General features: G+C 43.7%; 1 protein-coding gene and 1 pseudogene across 1 annotated transcript; both read right to left on the bottom strand.

Moving 5' to 3' along the window:
- Window positions 1-22,187, bottom strand: part of LOC137849260 (kinesin-like protein KIF27) — an 87,357-nt pseudogene that overhangs the window by 17,778 nt on the left and 47,392 nt on the right.
- Window positions 9,996-16,299, bottom strand: LOC137849258 (zinc finger CCCH domain-containing protein 11A-like). The gene is given in 8 exon segments (XM_068668785.1): window positions 9,996-10,652; window positions 11,158-11,274; window positions 11,799-11,891; window positions 11,894-12,001; window positions 12,435-12,558; window positions 13,334-13,453; window positions 13,655-13,848; window positions 14,217-16,299. Coding segments are annotated over 7 exon segments (723 nt in total). The 5' UTR covers window positions 13,709-13,848; window positions 14,217-16,299; the 3' UTR covers window positions 9,996-10,545.

Below are 22,187 nucleotides of genomic sequence, written 5' to 3'. Positions count from 1 at the left end.
TGCAAGGTTCTGCACTTGTGCTGGAACAGTTCCAAGCACAACTACAGTCTGGACAGAAAACAGATTGAGAGCAGCCTTGAGGAGAAGGACCTGGCGGTGTTGGATGATGAGAATCTCCACCTGAGCCAGCAATGTGTGCTTCCAGCCCAGAAAGCCAACCATATCCTGGGCTGCATCAAAAGCAGCATGGCCAGCAGGGGGAGGGAAGTGATTGTCCCCCTCTGCTCTGCTGTCGTGAGACCCCACCTGGAGCTCTGGGTCCCCCAGCACGAGGACGTGGAAGTATTTGAGAGAGTCCAGGAGGGCCACAGGGATACTTAGAGAGATGGAGCACCTCTCTTACGAAGACAGGCTGAGGGAGTTGGAGTTGTGCAGCCTGGAGAAGAGGCTTTAGGCACAGCAGCCTGCCAGTGCCTAAAGGGGGCCTACAGGAAAGCTGGGGAGGGACTCTGGAGGGACTCTTTGGCAGGTGGTGTAATGATAGGACAAGGAGGAATGGCTTTCCAACTAAAAGAGGGTTGATTTGGATTAGATATTCAGAAGAAATTCTTTACTCAGAGGGTGGCAAGGCACTGGCACAGGTTGCCCAAAGAAGCAGTGGATGCCCCATCCCCGGGGGTGTTCAAGGCCAGGCTGGATGGGGCCCTGGGCAACCTGGTCTAGTGGGTGACATCTTTGCCCGTGGCGGGGGGTTGCAACTGGGTGATCTTTAAGGTCCCTTCCAACCCAAACCCTTCTAGGATTCTATTCCATGAAATTTATCTATGAAATCTCTTTGTCAGACTCTGAAAAAAGTCCAAGAGTGAGTTTGCTTCATACAATTACCTAAAGCAGATACTTTCTAAGTAGGATAAATGTAGCCAAAATTTCTAAAGCACTGTGTTTCAGAAAGTAGTGTAAGTTGCCTGTTAGAATAGAGAATGGGAAAGAGCACTTTAATTTTTTTTTATTTTTTTTTTCTCTCATACTTTTGGTATAGCCTAACGGACACAGAATTTGTGTTTAGAACACAACCATCACATAAACTTTGGAATATATATGTCTTTTTTTGCTATACATTTTTTCATTATCTCTTAAAAATTCTCAAGCATCATCTGTTATGTATTAAATACTTAATTTGCAGAACTACATTGTTCACACACACACAAAAAAAGACTTTTTACAACGTACCAATGTGACCACCTCCAATGGTGTAAGTCTTCCCAGAACCTGTCTGTCCGTATGCAAATACTGTAGCATTATATCCCTCAGCCAAAGACACTAGAAGAGGTTTAATGCAAACTGGATAAACTTCTTCTTGGGTTGAGTTTTTGCCAAATACAACATCAAAAGTGAAGACACGGTCTTTCCCAATGATTATTTGTTGTGTATTTGGGACTAATCTCACGCATACTTGGTGGTTATGAAGTACTTCCTTGGAAAGCAGAGGTCTGACCCTTACTGCAACTTTAACCAGGATCTCCTCCATGCCGGCCTCCATCTCTGTGCTCCCCACTCGGTATTCAGGAAGTCATTACGAGATCTGTTACAATTCCTCTGTTCACCTCATTTGCAATTTTCTGCACCTAAGAAAAAATGTTCTCCGAGTTAAATAATAAAGAATTAACTCCCTGCTGAAACAGAATGTTGAAGAGTTTCCCAAAGAATACATAAGCATCATTACACCCTGGAAAGGAACTGTGATAAAAAAGCAGATATGTTAACAACTGTTAAACCAGTGCAGAAACTAATTTTGCTTCTATTACCTTCTAAGCTAGCAGACTTAACCTTTGGTCTGAAAGTGGTCAGACTTTCTGTTTGGATGTTATACTGCCGGATGAAGCAACAATATTGTAAGATCTTGTTAATGAACTCTTGATAAAGCATAGACTTACAATGAACCTTATTTTCTCACTGCTACAGTACCGATGCATAAGCAACAGAAATTATTCAAACAAAACCTTTTTATCCTGAATTTATACCTATAGACACACACGTGCTTGAAAGCCATCTTCTGCTTACAAGGGCCAAGTATTTAGAATTTCAGAAGCACAGAAAGCTGTCGTGTTGCTTACATGGTGGGTATGATTTTAAATAGTTGTGATTACTACACACCAAGCATTCCTCTGATTTTAATCCGTCTCTTTATGCCCATATGGAACTATTTTTTATTAGTTATATATTTCAGCAACCATGGTTCCTTATACTGCCCCCCATCTATTAATTCTGAAGCACAAGAAGAAGCATCGAATAGGATTTCTTTACAAATGTCTACCAGAAACACTCCAAAGTCTCGATGGGTATCAAATGCTGCCGGATCCCAAACACATCTTCTGCTCTTGCTGATTCTCAGTCAAGGAGGCTTTGCCATGCAAAGGAAAGTTTGCTGAACTTCCTTCTTGCTCAACTCCCACGCAGCCTTTTTGCTCTGTTACCCAACTGGCAGGACTCACCAGCTAAGCACATCAAATTCAGCCTGCATGAAAATGCAACCAGATTGAAACACAAGTCTTCTGTGGTTGCAAAGAGAAGAGTTTTGGCATTTCACTCACACCCATTTGCATTGAGGGCTTGTCCATTCAGAGCTGAGAAACATTGGAAGCTGACAAAAAGCCTTGTTGTACAGAACAGAGCAAAGGGAAACCAAGAAAGAGAAGCAAGAGCCTGAAATCCTGCTCATTTCAGAAAGGGCACGGCAATCACGAGCACATACTGAAAACTTACTGACTCCCCCCCCCCGCCCCCCCCTCCCAAAATGACACCCAAACTAGTCGCGGGAGGGGAGGGGCGGAGGAGGGGAGAGATCCCATTTCCTACTTCCTCAAACAAACACCAAGCAAAATGCCGGCTCAGCGGCGCTGTGGGGCGGCTCCCCCCAGCCCCAGCCCCGGCCCCGTCGCTCCCCGCTCCAAACCTGCTCCGGGCGGCGGGAGGCAGCTTCCGGGCGGGCTGAGGGGCCGGCGGGCCGCGCCTGGGCCGCCCGAGCTGCTGGTGACAGTGCCTCGCTAGGCAACGGCCGCAACCTTCGGCGGCGCCGCCCCGCCGCGCACAGCGGCCCCCCGCGGCAGGAGGGCGCGGGCGGAGCGGGGGTTGAGGGATGGGTGTGAGGGGACACCGGAGGGCAGCGGGGGGCAGCCCCCGGCCCCCAGGGACGCGCACAGCTCGCCCTCGAGTCCTGGGCAGGGTGGAGGGGGCCGTCTGCTTGTGGTCAAAGCAGGGGTGCGAAATGCGGCTTCCATCGCCGCGCTCGTCATGGAGGAGAGCGTCTCCTTACGGCTCCGGTGGAGCTCAGCGGTAAAGGCTGAGTTTTCCCTCAAACACAAGCGGTCTCCAAGTAGGCGAGCCACGCTCACAACTGCTCGCAGCTGCTGGCCCAGCAGCCGCCGGGAGTGCCCAGGCACACGTCCACACAGACACATCTGTAGACACAATGCCGACAGAGCTCAAGGAGCAAAACGCGAACGGATTCTGTCCGATTTGTATATGAAAAACAACAGGTAAGACCAAGTCGGTCCCATTCATGACATGGAACACTGCTTTAGCAATTTGTAAGTGCACAGAGCTTACTCCACCCTAAAGACTTGATAAACAAAGAGACATTTAGAAAGCTAAGCTGTGAAATGACTGAAACAAAAAGGTGTATTTCCAGCTTCAGTTCCCTAAAGCGTGTAAGTACTTCTCAGAAACATAAGACAGGACAATGTAAAGATGTAATCTGCAATTAAGTAGTTCTTCTTTCACAGGGAAAACCAAAACCAATGACTTTTCAGGGACAGCAAAAACTCTTGATGAGACAACAACCTTACTCACTGTTGAAAATACAATCCCTTTACATCATTGACCTCACTCTGCTGCTGTTCTCTCCTTTTTCTTCTTTTCTCTCTTTTCTTCACATTTATAGATCTACACCCTGAAGCTAGAGATTTACCAGCACGTCGGCCACTTCTGCCTTTTCCAGGCTCTGAATCAGTATCACTTTCCAGTTGTAGTAAGGCAAAACGAGATGCAGTGGTAGGGACTGAACTGATTAGAGCAGATTCCATTGCCATTGTCTGAAATTCTAGGGAGCTGGCTTCTTTTAATTATCAGTTTCCTGGGAAAGTAGCACAGAAGGTAGAATGAAAACATTGTTTGATCAAACAAGCAATAATTCATATCATTAAACCACAGAAGTGGTTTTTTTTTGGCTCAGAAAGCATAAGACAGGGCTGGAATTGGGGGAATGAGGGAGAAATCAAAAAGATACAGTATAATTTATTTATATTTTAACCGACTACACTGTATTACCTTAGGTAACTAAAGAAGAATTACATTAAAAAAAAAAAAAAAAAAAAAAAAAAACTGTCTACCAAACACATTTTAGGCTAATACATTCGCTCTTGAGAGATTTTGTGGAAAAAAGGTGGCTCTACAAGAAGCTGGTCTTCATGTTCTGGGTGGAAATAGACAGAATAGAATAGAATAGAATAGAATAGAATAGAATAGAATAGAATAGAATAGAATAGAATAGAATAGAATAGAATAGAATAGAATAGAATAATTTAGTGCTTAAAAACTATTTCAGATGCCATCCCCAGAGCCTGACAAACACAATTTAAAAATGAAGTAGATAATACACATACGCAAGCTCCAGTTTGGGGTAAGGAGCCTTATCTCTTCTTTTACAAGAAGTTTAATTTTGTTTGCAATGCACTGGAGATTCAGCAAGCAGTTTTCTCCACAGGGAGGTGAACCCAGCATTTCAGCTGGTACCGTCCACAAACATCAAGTTCACCTGTTCTTACAGCAAGACACAGAGGATATGTTGGGAGGAGACAGAACTAAGTAACACTTATGCCTTCTGTTGTTGCCTGTAGCTAAAAGCAACATGTACATCCCTGGGGCACCATTCTAAAGATCAAATCATTTACCTAGCATTAAAGCTAGATCCTGGGTATATCTATGTTTGTCCAACTGCAGTTTTTCCATGCAGAGTTTGGTCAATTAGCAGAGTATTGAAAGTGATGATATCCATCTCTGATTACAAATTTCATAGAAAACAGACATCTAGATATGCTGACATATTATGACAGAGGTGTAGTGAGATAATACATACTTCTTGAAATTACTGTTCAAAAGGGATCTTTAGAGTTTGAAACAAGTTCTTGAGTTATCTGCTTAGATAACCTACAAATCTGTTCCTTATTAAGTACTATTACAAAAGAACATGAGACTCTGCAGAAGTTTCCACAGGCTCTCTTTACCACTTAACTCCAGAATTTCTCCAGTCCAAAATTGTATAGGTGCTCCATATATACTCAGGTATGTCAACATGCAACAATAGCATGGCAGAGACCATTCCCCAAAATAATGATTTAAAAGGAATATGTCATTTCACTTATCAGAGATGAAAGAACCATGCTCTACTCTTAAGTTTACAGGAGACAAAAAGGTTACAGAAAAGAGCATTCTCATCACACAAAGTTACTCAACTCCATTTCTCTCAAAAGAAGAGAAAATGAAGCTGGTCATTCTTAGGAGAAAACGGCCATTGAGCTGTGAATCTACTTGATGCTGATATTCAGATTAGCTGATCAGACCACAACTATGTATCTAGAAAATACAGGTCAATCATATCTACATCATAAGTAATTCATATTTGTCACTCTTTAAATGACAGAACAGGATACATTTGGATTTTTGTGCAGACAAGACTGTGCACATATGCACACGTGTGCATACATTGACAAATATTTTAATGCTAAATAACTATATAGTTAACCAGCTGAGGAAATTAGTTAAAGTTGAGAGACTTCATGCTCTTACTAGCTGGACACAAAATATGTTGAAACTTGAAGCTCAGAGAAAAGATTACAGGTGCATCTTTACAGCAAGAAAAAGCACCAGATAAAAGTGCTCAGTCATGTTCCACAAGAACTTATGATGCTGGATGTTGCTCTAAAGCAGACAACACTCAAAGTTTTGTCTGCAGACTCCCTGCTGTGCTTGGCTTAAGAAAAAAAAAAAAAAAGAACTATAGTATGACTCTTCAGTAAAAGCTTGGAATTTCTAGTCTCTCTCTACTGTGGTGTATTTATAGTTAATGTAAACAGTACAACGGCACAACAGTCTTTATTTGTACAGTGGCAGCAGTGGCTAATGCTACCAAATCCTTCTTTTTGCACATACAATCTGAAAACAATTACACGTAGCTGAACCTCTACACAGGTACATAAAGTGGCTGCAAACTCCCTTCTTTCGTCTATAAATACACCAATATAAATACACCAGTAAGTATACCTTTGCTGTCTTATCGTAGTTGGCATGCAATTAAGAGCCCAGCTGACAAGTACATTTAACAAGTACTACCCATGGAATTCTGCTGTTCCAATTCACTGAAATACTACAGTGACAACATGATATCAATTTACAAAACCTTATTCCTGAATTCGGTGTTTCTACATCATCATCATCATAATGGATGGCAATGAGTTTATAAAGTGAATTGCAAATACATGAGATTGCAGGTTATTTTCTAGTTGAGTCGCAGATAGTTGTTAACATTGCTAATTCAGTTGGTAGGACATTTCAATACTATTCATATTACAGCAGGATCAAATTATCCCACTTCTGCAACACCTAAAGATGGATCCAGTGATTCACCAAGGCCTACCACCATGCCAGGCTTCATATTTTAGCACCACACCTACAATTCTGGCAGACCCATTTTATTAAGCACCTAGCACTTCAGTTTCAAAGTATGGCTCCCATTCCCCCCTCCCTGAAAAAATAATGGGCTGATACCTCAAAAGCTTTCAGCTAATTAGAGGTGCTTGCTAGCACCCTTTCAGAGGCTGGTATAGTTCCCCCCACCTCAGGAAATATGAGCAGTGTTATTCTGTATTGCTATAGAAATAACCAGCCGTAGAAAATTAAAAACACACTGGTGTAATTGAGCTTGAGGCTGTGTTTAAGGAAGCTTTTTGATCACAGAAAGAAAGTGTTCAAATATGATTCAAAGATCAAAGCCGAAATTCCTTGAAGTGGTATATTCTTTATTGCAGCGCTGGATGATGCACAGGGGATCTCTCCACCTATCGTGCATACCCAAGGCGGAAAGCAGTCTTGAATTTATACAATCAATCTATCAATATTCTACAAGCGCCTATACATATTCCTTACCTATCCCCGCCTTCCCTCGCTTCTCATGCTAATTAGCCTTTTGACACCTTGCGCCTGCGTAGAGCCTCCCAAGAATTGTGGGCAGGGGTCTTTGGGACGTGGGCAGGGGTCTTTGGGAGGAAGACCCCGAGTCTTCCTCACAGTGTACTTTTCACCTTTGGTCAGGAATCTGCTGAGCTGGCATGTTTCTTAATTGCAAGCGCTGGTTGTTGCTAATTCTTCCATTTGTTGTATCTTTATAATGAATTCCAATGTCCAGTTTTGAGATTTATAGTCCTTCCATTTGTTTCTCTGTCTGTCTGCCGCTTCCTTATCATGAGTTGCAGCATCTTGTTTCGAGATATACAGTCCTTGTCTGGGGATTGTTCTTGCCTCCCCAATGCCTCCCCACTGCCTCCTTAATCAAATACCACAAGGAGTTTCATAATTCCACAGATCAAACTATGACCTGAAGCATTATTTCAACTTCTACAGTAGTTTTCAAGGAAGAGTTTTGAAGTGCGGTAAAATATTGGAAGTAAATAACAGCCTGTTGCCCAAACCCTATTTATCTGAACACAATATTCCCTACTACATAGGCTACAGGAAAAATCCGCATGAAGGTAAAAGGAAGCAAAGCCTGCTGGCAAGTATTTGAAATTGTTTCCATTTGTGTTATATATTAGCAAGAGCCACAGTCTTGAGAGAAGACTTTCACTAATGTGTCAAGGAAGTAAGTAACCCCGTTACAAAAAGAGCCCTCAATAATCCAAGTTGCAACACCATCATGGCATGGATTGACAGCTCCCATAAATGACCCAGTTTCCCAACTTTCTGATCTGCATATCACTAGCAGGCTGTTAGTGCAACTCTCTGTGCAGTCTGCTCCAAGCAGTAAGAGTTGTGAACACAGCTCCTGCAGCCAAAAGTACCTGTTACTCAGATTCATACATCACCAACAGAAGATGAGCATTGTGAGGAATGTGTTAACAATTCGTGTCCATAAAGAACAATTCTGTTTGAATCCTGTCTGCCTCTGGGTCCTGCACTGGCAATTTAATTCTTGAACCACAGATGCAGTGTGTCCCAGTCTCCCCCTCATTCTAGTCAATTTATCACGTCTTCAGAAAACACTCCTTAAATTTATGAACCTGTTTGCTTTTGTTATTCTGGACTTCTATTTCTAACAGTTACAGCCTTTTTTTCCTGTCTTCTTCGAGATTAACTTAACACTGCTATAGATGTGTCTGTGAATGGCTGGGGAAGAATGTTTTAATTACTCCTGAAGCGTCAAATAAGAAAGCTGTTGATTTAAAGATCAAAGCCGAAATTTTCTTAAGTGGTATATTCTTTATTGCAGCGCTGGATGATGCACAGGGGATCTCTCCACCTGTCGTGCATACCCAAGGTGGAAAGCAGTCTTGAATTTATACAATCAATCTATCAATATTCTACAAGCGCCTATACATATTCCTTACCTATCCCCGCCTTCCCTCGCTTCTCATGCTAATTAGCCTTTTGGCACCTTGCGCCTGCGTAGAGCCTCCCAAGAATTGTGGGCAGGGGTCTTTGGGACGTGGGCAGGGGTCTTTGGGAGGAAGACCCCGAGTCTTCCTCACAGTGTACTTTTCACCTTTGGTCAGGAATCTGCTGAGCTGGCATGTTTCTTAATTGCAAGCGCTGGTTGTTGCTAATTCTTCCATTTGTTGTATCTTTATAATGAATTCCAATGTCCAGTTTTGAGATTTATAGTCCTTCCATTTGTTTCTCTGTCTGTCTACCGCTTCCTTATCATGAGTTGCAGCGTCTTGTTTCGAGATATACAGTCCTTGTCTGGGGATTGTCCTTGCCTCCCCAATGCCTCCCCACTGCCTCCTTAATCAAATACCACAAGGAGTTTCATAATTCCACAGATCAAACTATGACCTGAAGCATTATTTCAACTTCTACAGTAGTTTTCAAGGAAGAGTTTTGAAGTGCGGTAAAATATTGGAAGTAAATAACAGCCTGTTGCCCAAACCCTATTTATCTGAACACAATATTCCCTACTACATAGGCTACAGGAAAAATCCGCATGAAGGTAAAAGGAAGCAAAGCCTGCTGGCAAGTATTTGAAATTGTTTCCATTTGTGTTATATATTAGCAAGAGCCATAGTCTTGAGAGAAGACTTTCACTAATGTGTCAAGGAAGTAAGTAACCCCGTTACAAAAAGAGCCCTCAATAATCCAAGTTGCAACTCCATCATGGCATGGATTGACAGCTCCCATAAATGACCCAGTTCCCAAACGTTCTGATCTGCATATCACTAGCAGGCTGTTAGTGCAACTCTCTGTGCAGTCTGCTCCAAGCAGTAAGAGTTGTGAACACAGCTCCTGCAGCCAAAAGTACCTGTTACTCAGATTCATGCATCACCAACAGAAGATGAGCATTATATACATGTACCATATAATTTTAAGGCAACATTATAGCAATGGTTATTTCTAGCAAGTAGTAATTTATTTATTTATTTATTTAGTGCTTTACTCATTTGTAGGTCATGCTTTTCTACAAACCATGTCAGCATACGTGAATGGATTATTTCAGATTTTTATATTAAAACAACAGATAAGACCAAGTCGGTCCCACTAATGACATGGAACACTGCTTTAGCATGTCTGATGCAGCAATTTGTAAGTACACAGAGCTTACTCCACCCTAAAGACTTGATAAACAAAGAGACGTTTAGAAAGCTAAACTGTGAAATGACTGAAACAAAAGGGTGTATTTCTAGCTTCAGTTCCCTAAAGCATTTAAGTACTTCTCAGAAACAGAAGACAGGACAATGCCCTGAAGAGCTTCAGTCTAGTTTTAGACATGATGTAACAAAGCTAACTATAATAAAAGTAACATATCCAGTGTTTCAGTAACACCGAATCCCTTTTCTATGTTACCCACCTTAACCCACACTGCAGGTCAAATAGCTCTACTGTAAGCACTGCTGTAAGCCCCCAACACACATGTTAAGAGGAGCGTAATGCACACCCAGAAACTCAGTTGGAGCATCAGCAGCTTCCTGGTCTGCGTACAGCTTTTTATACATGCATGAATTTACAGTTAACTGGCAAATGTTCAAACACCACAAAGAAATGAGCAGCACATCACAATTTAGGACTCTAGGCTGACGTTAGGAGCAGACTTTCAAGCATTTGTGGAATAACCACATAGCTTTAAATACGGTGATCTACTGTTTCAAGGAAAATACGCTGAATAGCCCAAAAACACAACTCAGTTCTTCTTGAACCACTTCCATCTTCAACTAAACTAATAAAGCCACAGATTTCCAAGAACTTTGAAAAGAGCATCTTCCCACACGCTGTCTCCTTGTGTCTATTACTAACATGCTTATTTGCCACCATCTATCATCGAAACACGTGCTCAGCTAACACCTAAAGTACTGACTGTACTAACTCACCACTGTGTCTCTTATTTTTTTCCTTCATCTTCTGAGATTTGATTTCCTCAAGTGTTTTTATTCCAAAATTCAGATTGCCCTCTGAAAATAGGAAACAGTTCATGAGACTGGCTTAGAGGCACTCACTGAGGACCACAGCTCCTCAGGCTTCTTAGCGCTCAGCAACTTTCTGAAGTATTTAGAATAAAGCCTGGCAACACTCCTCACAAGTGAAAGAGCCAGAGAACCAAGGGCATTTTGCCCCTCCTTTCATCCTTCAGGCTTAAAAATGTAGTTTTAATTTTAATCCATTTACACGATATTAGATCCCTCTATCGTTAGATATGGCTTATCAACAGTGGTTGCAAGGCTGCACGTGCGGCCATTTCAACTCCATGCTGTGGCCCTGTTTTGTTCTCCAAAAGTAAAGAAAAGGAGTTCACCTTTCTGACCCAATGGGCACATGATGGTATTCATGGCAGAAATGAGATCATGGAAATAACCGAGTCCATTCAGCACCCCTACATTTTGTTGTGTTTTTACACCACACTGCTTTTGAGTTAACTGTCAAGTTCTTCTGATTTATCCTACTAAGGTGCTGGAATACCTTGTTTAGTAGCAGTAGAACTGCCTTTGCGAGTGGAAATCACCCGTAATCCATTTTTGCCTTCCGCAGCTGGTTGCTGGACAGGAGTTTTAGTTTCTTCTTCCTCAGAAAGTTGGTCTGAAGGGGAAAAATCTATTCAGTTATGCATAGACCAGATTGTTCATGATTACGTAGCTCATGCAGTGACACTTCAGCCCATGCTTCATATAAAAAACTTTGTTGCTCTTTTGTTTTGTTTTGTTTTTTAAAGAGCTACACTGACCTGATGAACTCCTAAGTAGAATACACTAGGACAAAACATCTAGGACTCTAGATTCTCTCTGCAGCTTTAACTACTACACAACACATTGCTCTTCAGACAGAAAAAAGAAATTTCCTTCCTAGTTTCACATAGAACTTTACACAACAGACCAGCTAAAGCCAGGAGTGGTTCCAAGCTTTCCTCCAACGTTTCAGGTTCTGTCCACTGACTGCCGGACAAAGCCACCAGTGACCTGGCCACACTGCCTGCCCTATCGCTAGTCAGACCTCAGGTCATCTGTGATTTCTACATTCCTTTACAGCACAGATTCCTTCAAGAAACAAAGATTTACACAATCATTTACAGCACAAATTCCTTCCAAGAACCAAAACATGCTCACCATCATCATCTTCATCATCATCTGCAGCATTGATTACAACTGGAGGGTGTGTAGGGCTTGGGACATTTTCAGAGTTTTCCACTTTCATCACCCCCTTAGCTGTGGAGAGGGATTTGACTGGACAGAAAGTTTGTTTTGCTGCAGTGACATCTGAGCCACTTTCAAAGCATCGTCCGTGGACTCAGGCGGACTTGGCAGTGTAGCTAGAGGAAGAGGAGGATCATCGGTAATATGACAGTTTAAAACTTTGACCACAATTTAGCAAAGAGGTGGTAGGAAAGGCAGATAACCCGCACAGACAACGAATTCAGCATCTCCTTTTGCCCATCCCATCACTGTTTACACCGTCAACAATGACTTCCCTTCGAACAACAACACATCTCCCTACCACCCAGCAAAAGATGAAACAACAGGAAGCAAACTGCAAGGCAAACATCACACAAAGCCAAGAGAAGCTGAGCACGAAAGCAGAAAACAAACACCAGCAGTACACTCGGTGCAGTACACCTATGACTGCAGACCTTTTCCTGTACTCACAAATGAACAGTTACCTGATGCCCCCTACAGGATTGGCACCCACTAAGTAATACTCCAAATTAAGTCTTCAGCGCTTAAAGAAAAAGGACCTAAACTCACTCTTGCTTGGTGGGAAGAATTGTCCATCGATGTAACATCCCTTTGCATGATGAAAAGCACAGTTGGCTTTCTGACAGCCTCCCGGCTGCTTCTCCCAGTAGCAAGGAATCTCACTGCACTTTTTCTGAAGACAGAAAGAAAGAAAAGCTCGTGATAACATGCACCTGAGGCTTGCAAAGAGATGCGCAGCTCCAGATCATGACAGCTGTCACAACACAGTGCTGAAACATCATTCCAAAGGTCAGTTTCTCAGTTCAGTGGAGTATTTCTGGGCATATTCACAAAGTTTGCATAAGCTGGAACCACTATGCACATTTAGATTTGTCATCATTCAGTTAGAGAAGACAGGCACTCTCAGACACCAGTTGAGGGTGGGTTAAACTAATACACCTAGGATTATACTAACATTATTCAGAGGGAAAAAGAACATCTGAAATTGCCTAGGTTAACCCTGTCTAGAACTACTTCTTGGAGACTTAGTTCTTCTGCACCTTTAACTTTCCCCACTTCCTACCCCAGGCAGCTAGAACAGCGTTATCAGAAGGACTGTGGGTCAGAAGAGACCTGAGAGTTCATTATCAAGCCTGCTCCCATGACGATAGAACAGCCTGTTTATTACCCCCCTGCTCCAGCAGGTTTTAGCAGTCTATTTAACAGCTATTCTGCATCTGTTGAGAAAACTGTCAGCATCTAATAAAAATATATATATATATTGCTAAGACATACCTAAGGCATTGATTTTATTTTCCTCTGCTTCCTCCCACCCCCTCTCTTGGTAACAGAAACCAGTATGATTTTGAAGCAAACAAATCTATCCTGCAAAAGCACAATCAGTACACCTACGGCACTGAAAAATGCTTTTGTTGATTGATTTTGAGAACACATCGTTAGGCACTCACGTCAATTTCCATGTGTCTGAATCGGCAGACGTTCCTGAAACAACGACCCTCCTGCCACAGCTTGCAGACCGTCTCATTGCCCAGAGCAGCTTCGCAGTGGCGGTAGGCACATTTGTCTCCCTGGAACCAAAAGGAAACCAACGAGGAAAATAGAGTACAGCCTCAAAAATGGCCATGCTGCTGCCTAATGTTGCTACAACTGAATTCAGAATCTATCTGGTTCTCAAGTTAACCAAAGACCAGCGTGCTTCCTCCTCCTAATCTACTCCTTCCTGAAAAAAAATGGGAAAAAAAAGCAAAGCAAAGGAAAGCCAGCCATACCTTGGTACAGGTAGAATAGAAATAGAAGTAGCAATCGTCTCCTTGTTTAGACATGCCGACGAGTTCTGCTAACAAGCTCGGCTTCTCTCCACAGGGCCTTCCTCTGCTCTTGGAGAGAGCTGTCTTCACCCTTGCTTGGGCTGAAAGTCTTCTACTGGCTTGTGAGCAGGGAAATCTTCTTTTGAAAAGTAACCCTAAAGAAAGTAACAAGTGAAAAATAATGAGGAACCAACATTTTTCCAGCTTTCTTCAGTTCATCAAATCAAGTTATCAGTCTCTCGAAGAGAGCAAAGCCTTGAAATCAGCTGTTACATGAACTAACTAAATATGAAAGTTCCGTAAAGCTGCCAGGAGCTTTGTCAGCAAGTGTTCTCTTCCACATCCTCAGTAAGATGACTTGGAGCACATCTGGAAGCCTGAAAACGGAGTCACTCCTTAAAAAACCACCTGATCATACATGCAAGTCAATAATCAACTCTGGCTACAAATAACTTCTCTAGAACACAGTTAGGACGCATTAAACAGCACGTTCCAGGCACTGCGGGTCTTCCATTTCACCTACCTGGACAACCTCAGCAAAGTTATCGATCTTCAAAGACTTCCAGTTAACTTCTCCTGTAGGCCAAACCAAGACTGAATCCGTGAATTAATAATAAAGGGGTAGGAAGAATTTTCCTCCTCACTTTGCCAAGGGAACCTCTCATCCACAATTCAAACATAGGATGTGCTTTTAAACAGCTTATAACTAATAGAGGAAGCAAGTCCATTTGAATGCTCTCTCAGACTGGAGACAGCCAGGGTTAGTTAGCTCTTCAAAAAAATAAAAACCAAAAAACAAAACAAAACAAAAACAAAAAACCCAGCGCATTTAGAGATGAACTCGTGATTCAAAGTGGCTGCAAAAATGAGGCTCCATCTTCCACAGCCGGACAATTTAACTTTTTTTTTTTTTTTTTTAATTTAAAATTCGGTATGTTCCAATCTCTGGTCTTCAAGATTTCTTCACCTATTAAGAAAACACAAAAACCTTTCCCCGTCTTTATTACCTGTACAGCAAAAAACATACCAGTGCATATAAATCCACAGATGTGCATACGCATACACACATCTGTGTTTATACACACACGAGGAGGGAGTGAGAGAAAGTTAGCGAGAGCGACAGTGAAAATCAGAATTTTTGCCTTTTCGACACAGAGAGCGCGTAAAAATTCTCTCATTTTGAGGGAACTAGAAAAAAATGGAGGCTCTACAAAAGATTTTGATGAGTATGCCTTCGAGGCCGATGCTTTGTAACATGAGTGATCTGGGGGCCACCACACAAATATGCAGACGTATGTACATGCATACAGGATAAACAGATCTATACACACAAGCGTGCACAGTATATGTTGTATGATCTCCATAGCGAGAACAACTCGTAGCCCTGATCAGACACGTAGAGTTGCAATCAATTAACAGCAGGAAGACAGCAGATCAAGGGTACAGCAAGCTTTGAGAGGCAGGGGAATGCTCACTTTGCCAGTGGCATGACTGCATGATGCCAAGGATTTTGAATTAGTTGGATTTTTTGGAAGCAATTGGGTTTTTCTTTCTGCGCTGTAGCAAATACCACAGGTTTGCCACCAGGTGCTGTTCCCTAATCCATATATCCATCCTCATCCATTGCTTCAGGATCATGAAAGGTTAGAGAAGACGACTTAGGTCCAATTTAACAGCCAATGATTTTTCGATGAGCAGAGCTGCAACAGATTTTATTTAGCCACAAGCATTTTTTTTTCTTTTTTCTGAGATGAAGTCAGAAATTTTAATTATTATTTTTTTTAAAGACACTAAACACAAAACCTGCAACCAGACCAGATAAAGTTCAAATTAGAGTGATTCTGAATCCTTTCATTAAAACGCTGCACATTTCTGTGCAAATTATTTCTGACTCTTCTGGACAAAAGTGGATGAAATAGTTCTTACAAATTAATAATCAAAGGTTGGAACCTTTTACTCACACAAACACTAGTGAATTTTCCAGGAAATATTTTTTTGGCAGGGAATTTTCCCAAATCTAAGATAAAGAGAGGAAAAGTTGGCTTCTCATATTAGTTACTGCTTTTGACTGCTGGGCAAAGGGAATAAAAACAGTAGTTAAGTGCAAGCTTTCCTTCTCTTCTTTACTATGGATAGGAATCGTCACTTCACACCTTTAGCACCTTCAGAAACACACCCAGTGCCATGCAGGTTCCTCTGCATCTACTTCTAACAATTACTGGTGCTCCTTAGCATGGAAGTTTGACTCAAAACACTCTCCAGATTTAGCTCTTTTGACTGCCCAAGGAGCTCATCATTTTGCTTGTTGCCTTCCAGTTTCCTGAACAGACCGGGAACACTGTTCAGAATCTGAATAGATCTGGTCTAAGGAATAGGAAGAAAGCAAAACCAAGCATACCTCGCAGCCCTAAATTCCAAAAAAGCAGTCTCATTTTAAAAAGGACCTCAAAAGCTTTTTTTTTTTTTAAACTGACACCTGCTAACACGGCAATCCGGGCGCTAAACCAGCTGAAGTTGTCCCTGAAAGCCTGAATAAAAATGAGTAACTCTGGTGCATTCAGCAGGTCTGTAATAGAAGTTGGTAAGATTTTTAGATTTCTTTTTTTTTGCTCCAGGGTGCTGGAAAAATGTTTGCATTAAGAGATTTTGAACCTTTTCTACCAAACAATTAGAGATGCACTACAGTGCCAGTAGCTGGGGGTCTGGAAATACACACCAACAAGTGTCATAAGCTTTGCCTTTGCTGAAGGAAGATGAATAGTACCAAGAAAATCTGTCTAGTTTGTTTTACAGGCTTGTCTTTCTCAGTATGGAACAAACTGACCTCCCTGGTCTAACTTTGCAGTTGCCTATTCTGCCTTTGTCCTGGAGAGAAGAGCAAGAACAAATCTATTTTTGCACTCCAAAAACGCATTAGAGGAGGATTATCACACCCACCTAAGGGTACTTCCTTGTTTGTTTATAAAGCACCAAGTATTTCTCTTGGACAGTCTCTGTAGCTGGTCTGTTTTGTGCCTTCCATTTATAATAAAGATATTAAGATGTTTACCCCTTGTTTTTTTTTTTTTTGTTTTGTTTTGTTTTGTTTTGTTTTTGTTCTTTTTTCTAACGAACAGTGGAAGTGGAGAGTCAGATGACAAGCAAGAACAAACACTAGAAACTCCTTGTTCTGCCCCTGCTTTTTAATCACCCAGCATCACCCCGGCTGCAAAACAGCCTCTGCTGATTTACCTGTTTGTTAAAGCACCCCACAGGCTGCAAGTGCGGTGTCCTAGGTGTCAAGTTCTATTTAACGGTGCACGGGTAACCATTCATCTTCCCACAGTCGAAGCACAGAACAGCCTCTTGCTAACAGAACTCATCCCTGCTGCTGCAAGAAACCTCATGGCCTGCAGGAAAACCTCAAGCTAAGAGTTCCAAAGCAAAAGCAGAAAACGCATGATTTGTACTCTTTATATTGGAGTGAATTCTAGCTGCTAAACGCTGCCTACATCTGAGGGCACGTGCTGAGGCTGGGGGGAAGGACACTCAACACCCACTGACAGCAGGAGTGCAAAGATGACAGCCAAGAAGGCAAAGGTTAGAGCTGAACGCTGCCTCAGCTTCCTCCAGCAGCCAGCGGGGGGTCACCTTTCAGCACGCTCTCTGAGACTCTGAGCCCCGAGTTACCGCAGCCGCCAGGTACAGCTGCTCCTTGCTGGCCCAAACTATTGGAAGAGTCTTCAAACTTCAGGGACCTGTTTTATGACAGCCTCGAGATCCAATTAATCTGTTCCTGAAGGCGCTGATCGTCCTGGTGTTTCTGGAGCTGTCCAAGAACAATCCTGAACTGAGGCACTCGTCTGATCAGACAGTGCTTCGGCACAGATTTGTCTTTAGCTTGACACATCAAGGTGAAGAGGAATCGATTCTTGCAAGCAACCTCTCAAGCAGGGATCTAATAAGGTGACCAAAACGACAGATCTGTTGTGCAGATCTGAGCACGTCCCTCTGCAGGGAATCACTTTCAAGCCTAAGATGTTTCACCCATCTCCCTGCCCCAGAGCGACACAAGTAAAGCTCTTAAGCAATTGCTAACCTGTTCTCAGTGCTCACGAGTCCCAAATCACTCATTTTACAATCTATAAACCATGGCAGCTGGCACCTAGTTGGCACACGGTGACACTGCACACGTTGGCAGTGTCGTCAGGAGCTGCAAAGTCAGGGCTGAGGGGGTTAAGGGAAAACCACACATCAGTTTAGCAACTTGGCTCCCGTAGGATACTTCCTACGGCAGGAGTTTCAGCAAAGCCACTCAGAGGGACCTGCTGGCTAATTCAAACGGGACTTCTGCTGGAGCAGTCAGAAGGCAGCAGGAGATATCCAGTGGGCATCGCTGTCAGTCTGTGGCAGTTTGGGGTCCAGGTATCAGTGGTTAGGTGGGGTTTTCTCTGCTTCACTTTCTCCAAAGCTGTGAAAAAATATTTCTTTTACAGCACTGTACAGTCCCACGTTAAGGATGGAACCAGCTGCATCAACTTCCAGTACGACGGTGTTGGAAAAAGGTGCCTTTGGTGGTCAGGAGCACAACAGCTCTGCTGATGTGTTATTTAAGTGTGTTCTTACATCTGAGTTTCCTCATAGCAGTATGTAGCTGAGGGGGTCCAACTTTCCCAGGGAAGATTTATGGTTTTTCTCCTACCAAGCACCAGCTCAGTATACAAAGCTCTGTTAATAACACCCAAGCATGTAGATGTTAAACTGAAACTGCTTTTAAACCTAGTTGTTGTTACAAAAATAGCTTAATACACCATCTTCAGAGGGTAAAAATTCACATGGAAGTACAGAAAAACCCAGAAGCGCTTCCTGAGCTTCAGTTTACCAACAGCACCATCGGATTTAGATCCTGGCCTGGCAGCCAGGATGCAGGGTCTGTAAGCATTGCTGCGATGTGGAAGTGCCAAGACAGGTTTCTGGCCTGCCCTGACTAAAAGACCTTTTTTTTCCATACAAACAGCGTGCCAGGGTACGCTGTAATGCCAATGTGCCAGGTCAATAGAGGATGTCAAACAACAGAGGCGTTTCTCCTAATTTCTGGCATGAAAACACTTTTAACAGCATTCTTTTCACCAAGAAACCCCTCTCTATCTTCTCCAATACTCCAGGATCTGCTGCAGCTGCAGCAGCCGCGCTGCTACAACCCACATCTTTGCCAAATCTTTTCAATAATTGTGCTTTACCTCGGCAACGTTGAGGTCACTCCTCTTCCTCCTCCAGCTGAGGAAGCAGCTCGCTGGCTCTGCCACACCGCAGGTGCGCAAGCAAAAGCTGGGAACACAGGAGTCAAACTCTCAGTGCTCACGAAGCCACCAGGGCACAGGCCTGACACAGAGGCACCCCGGATCCGCTCTCCCTCCCCGCTGCGAGGCTCGCAGCAGCCCCGACCCGAAGCGCACACAATGCTTCGCATGGTGATGTCACCGCTGATTCTGAGTCCCCAGGTGAGGATCTGCCTCACCACTCTCAACGCTGGGGTTGGGTTTTGGTTTTGTTTTTTTTTTTTTCTTTTAAACATTCACAGCTTATGGGAAACCATCAGGTAAACCACAGATCGCTAGGGAAGAAGTCCCACACGAGGGAAGAAGTCCGTGCTTTTCTTCCAGGCAGCGGCACGTGCTTTAACACGCCGCGTTCGACAAAGCAGCTCTCCCCGTTTTGCTCAGTGGCAACAGGCACGACTGCAACGCACACAGGTGTAGGCAGCACCTGCAGGTCCCAAACCCTTAACCGGTTTGTAGAGAGCACCAATTTTTGAAGTAGTGGCTCTCCCTTAATCCATGACCCCTTCTTTCCTTTATTTATAGCGGGTGGCTCTCCTCCATTTTCCTCCTCAGTGTCTGAGCAGACACTGGGAATCGTTTCTGGAGGAAGGGCACTGCTGAAGCTCCTACATCTACTCTCCGAGAAAAGAGAGTATGTCAAAGAATACAGATTTCCTTTCTTTTTCCCTTTTGAAATACAATTTCTGAAATCAACGCTGCCGCCTGGCAGCAAATACCTACGGGACTAAAGAGGATTCCTCATCCTCACTGTAACGTTGTAGTTAACCTCCCAACGAACCCATCTCCCCAGGAAGCGGCCATTTGAGATGGGAAGGGGTAGAGCAAGAGGAAGCTCTCCTTAGCCTAGCTCTTCTCCCAACACCACCTTGCCATCCAGCACCAAATTCAATTCACCTGCTCCGCCCGATCAGTCGAACGGGCGTCCGACGCTGGCACATGCCACAGCGGTGTTTCTGACGTGGCTTAAATCACCTATCCGCAGAATATCTCGGGTCCGTACGCTCCAATAACGCAGTAGTTGAGAAATAACGCCCAGAGCTCACACTCTGAGTGCAGCCCAACAGCACCGAAGCACCGGGAGGCTAAACATTCCCAACCTGGCAACAAGGCTGACCCAAGCAACAGCACGGAACCCTTCTGCACCTTCAGCGTGGACATCAGCGGAAGGAAACACAGATTTTTCTTTTCTCCTGGGGCTGCACCGCTCAGGGCCAGCAGAGCAGTGCTTCCCCTTCCCTTCTCTGTCTGTGCCAAGATCGTGCCTCGTCTCTCGAGTCCTGCCCGTGATGGTGCCTGGCCTCAGCCCCTTGAGGCGGCCATTCCTCCACCACCGCAGCTCTCTTGGCAAGCTGCGAGTCATTTTATGTCTTGTCACGGCTTTCCAGAGCCAGGCACACAGGTTCTGGAGAAGGCTGGGGCAGGACAAGCCTGCTTTAAGCCCCAAACCTGCCTCCTTTACTGTCTCCTCTCAGGCCAGGCCTACCCTCCGGGCCCAGCAGCACTCATCCTGCCTGCCCCAGGACCCGCAGGTTGCACCCTGTGGTAGCAGCAAAGAGCCCCCCAAATGTCTGTCCTGGGGTACACAGGGGTGAGGCAGCCCCGTCACTGCACAGACACCCATGGGACACGTCACCAGAGCCGCTATCGGCTTGGCAATTAAGGACGTGGGAGAGGAGCCCACGTCACGCAAGCATTCGTGGCTGCCCTGGACAAAGAAAGAAACAGTGGCTGTTTTTCTCCCCATTTAAATAGCTAAAAGCACCGCTAGCAGTTTCTTTCTTTGCGTCCAGCCTGTACTACGTTTAAAGACAGAAGCAGCTTCTGCTGAGGAGGTGGAAGATGCTGTCAGCAGAAACACCGTGCCTAGAATGCGAGCAGGGAAGACAGCGATGCTGTGAAATAAAGCTTTTACAGCCGCTTCAGATCAGTTGGCCCGGGCTCCAAGGGTCAGACACCCAGCTGGGAAGATTGAATTTCCTCCTCGATAGCCTTGCCTAGCTCAATCTTGCCATCCTGACTTGGCTCCAGAGAAAGCCTCTTATTAAAGGCACAGAGAAACAATAGCTTCTCGGCCAAAAACTAGGAGTTCAAGCAATCCAGTGAAAAAGCTGTGCTTGGGAACAAGAACGTTTCAGAGGCTAGTTGATTTTAGTTCTCATCGTCACTCGTGTCATGGCAAAGGGCCTCTACAGAGGCAAAAGAGTCTCAGCACTGAGGTAGGACATAGCTCAAACACCAGCCCCAGAAGGTGGAGATCATAGCCTTGACTCACCCTAAAGGCATCGCAGAAAGGGCACCAGGTAAGAGGACAAGGAGGGTTTTTGCTCTAGGGTTAGTTTGTCACATAGCCCAGGAGCCACTGGCTTTGGCTAGCATTTGACAACTGATTCTGGACCTTGAATGGACGAAGCCATATTCTGCCTCTGAATAATGAGGCTTGCATAGAGAGAAAACCCACACTGCCTATAGGGACTCTGTCATAGCAGTGGGCTTGCTTCTTGAGCCCCATCCCTCTTTCCACCCTGCAGGCCCTACTTGCACGCTCTGCCTTGCTCAGATGGGAAGCTCAGCCATTCATCCAGCACCACGAGAAGATATGGGATTGATTTCACAAGCTGGTGGACACACTGAGGACGTCACAGTTACATGTGGGCACATTTTATTCTCTGGATGCACTCGCGCATTGTTTCTGCTCAACAGCCAAAGCTTTATTGATTCAAAACCATTTCCCTTCTCCCCCACCCCCAGCATGTTTTATTTATTTATTTATTTATTTTTAAATTTTGTATATGTATCCCTTTTCCCACCCCTCAACTGCTCGTCCACTTCTGATTTGAGTAATATCTCTGCTTGGAGTCTGTTTTCTCAGAAGAAGCTAACTGACAATTCATTCTTTTTTTTTTTTTTTTCTCCCAAGAACTATATAAATTACATGCAAAACATTGTACACAGAGATTAATATCAAAATGCAATACAGATCAGATGCACTTTAAGCTGGACTCTAGGATATGGCAAACACACCAGGGTACATATTGCTTTGAAACCACCATTTTTTTTTAATGTCATGCATACCACATAATATTCAGTCTTTTGTTTTGTATTTTTCTGTTTTTATACAAAAATACCAGTGCTTATTATACTAGTTACTGGAAAAGAAAAAAAAAAATCAGATC

This window comes from Anas acuta, unplaced genomic scaffold (assembly GCF_963932015.1).
Source record: "Anas acuta unplaced genomic scaffold, bAnaAcu1.1 SCAFFOLD_123, whole genome shotgun sequence".
In the NCBI taxonomy this organism is placed as follows: domain Eukaryota; kingdom Metazoa; phylum Chordata; class Aves; order Anseriformes; family Anatidae; genus Anas; species Anas acuta.
Note: the sequence above shows the minus strand (reverse complement) of the source record. Positions and strands in the feature narration are given on the sequence as shown.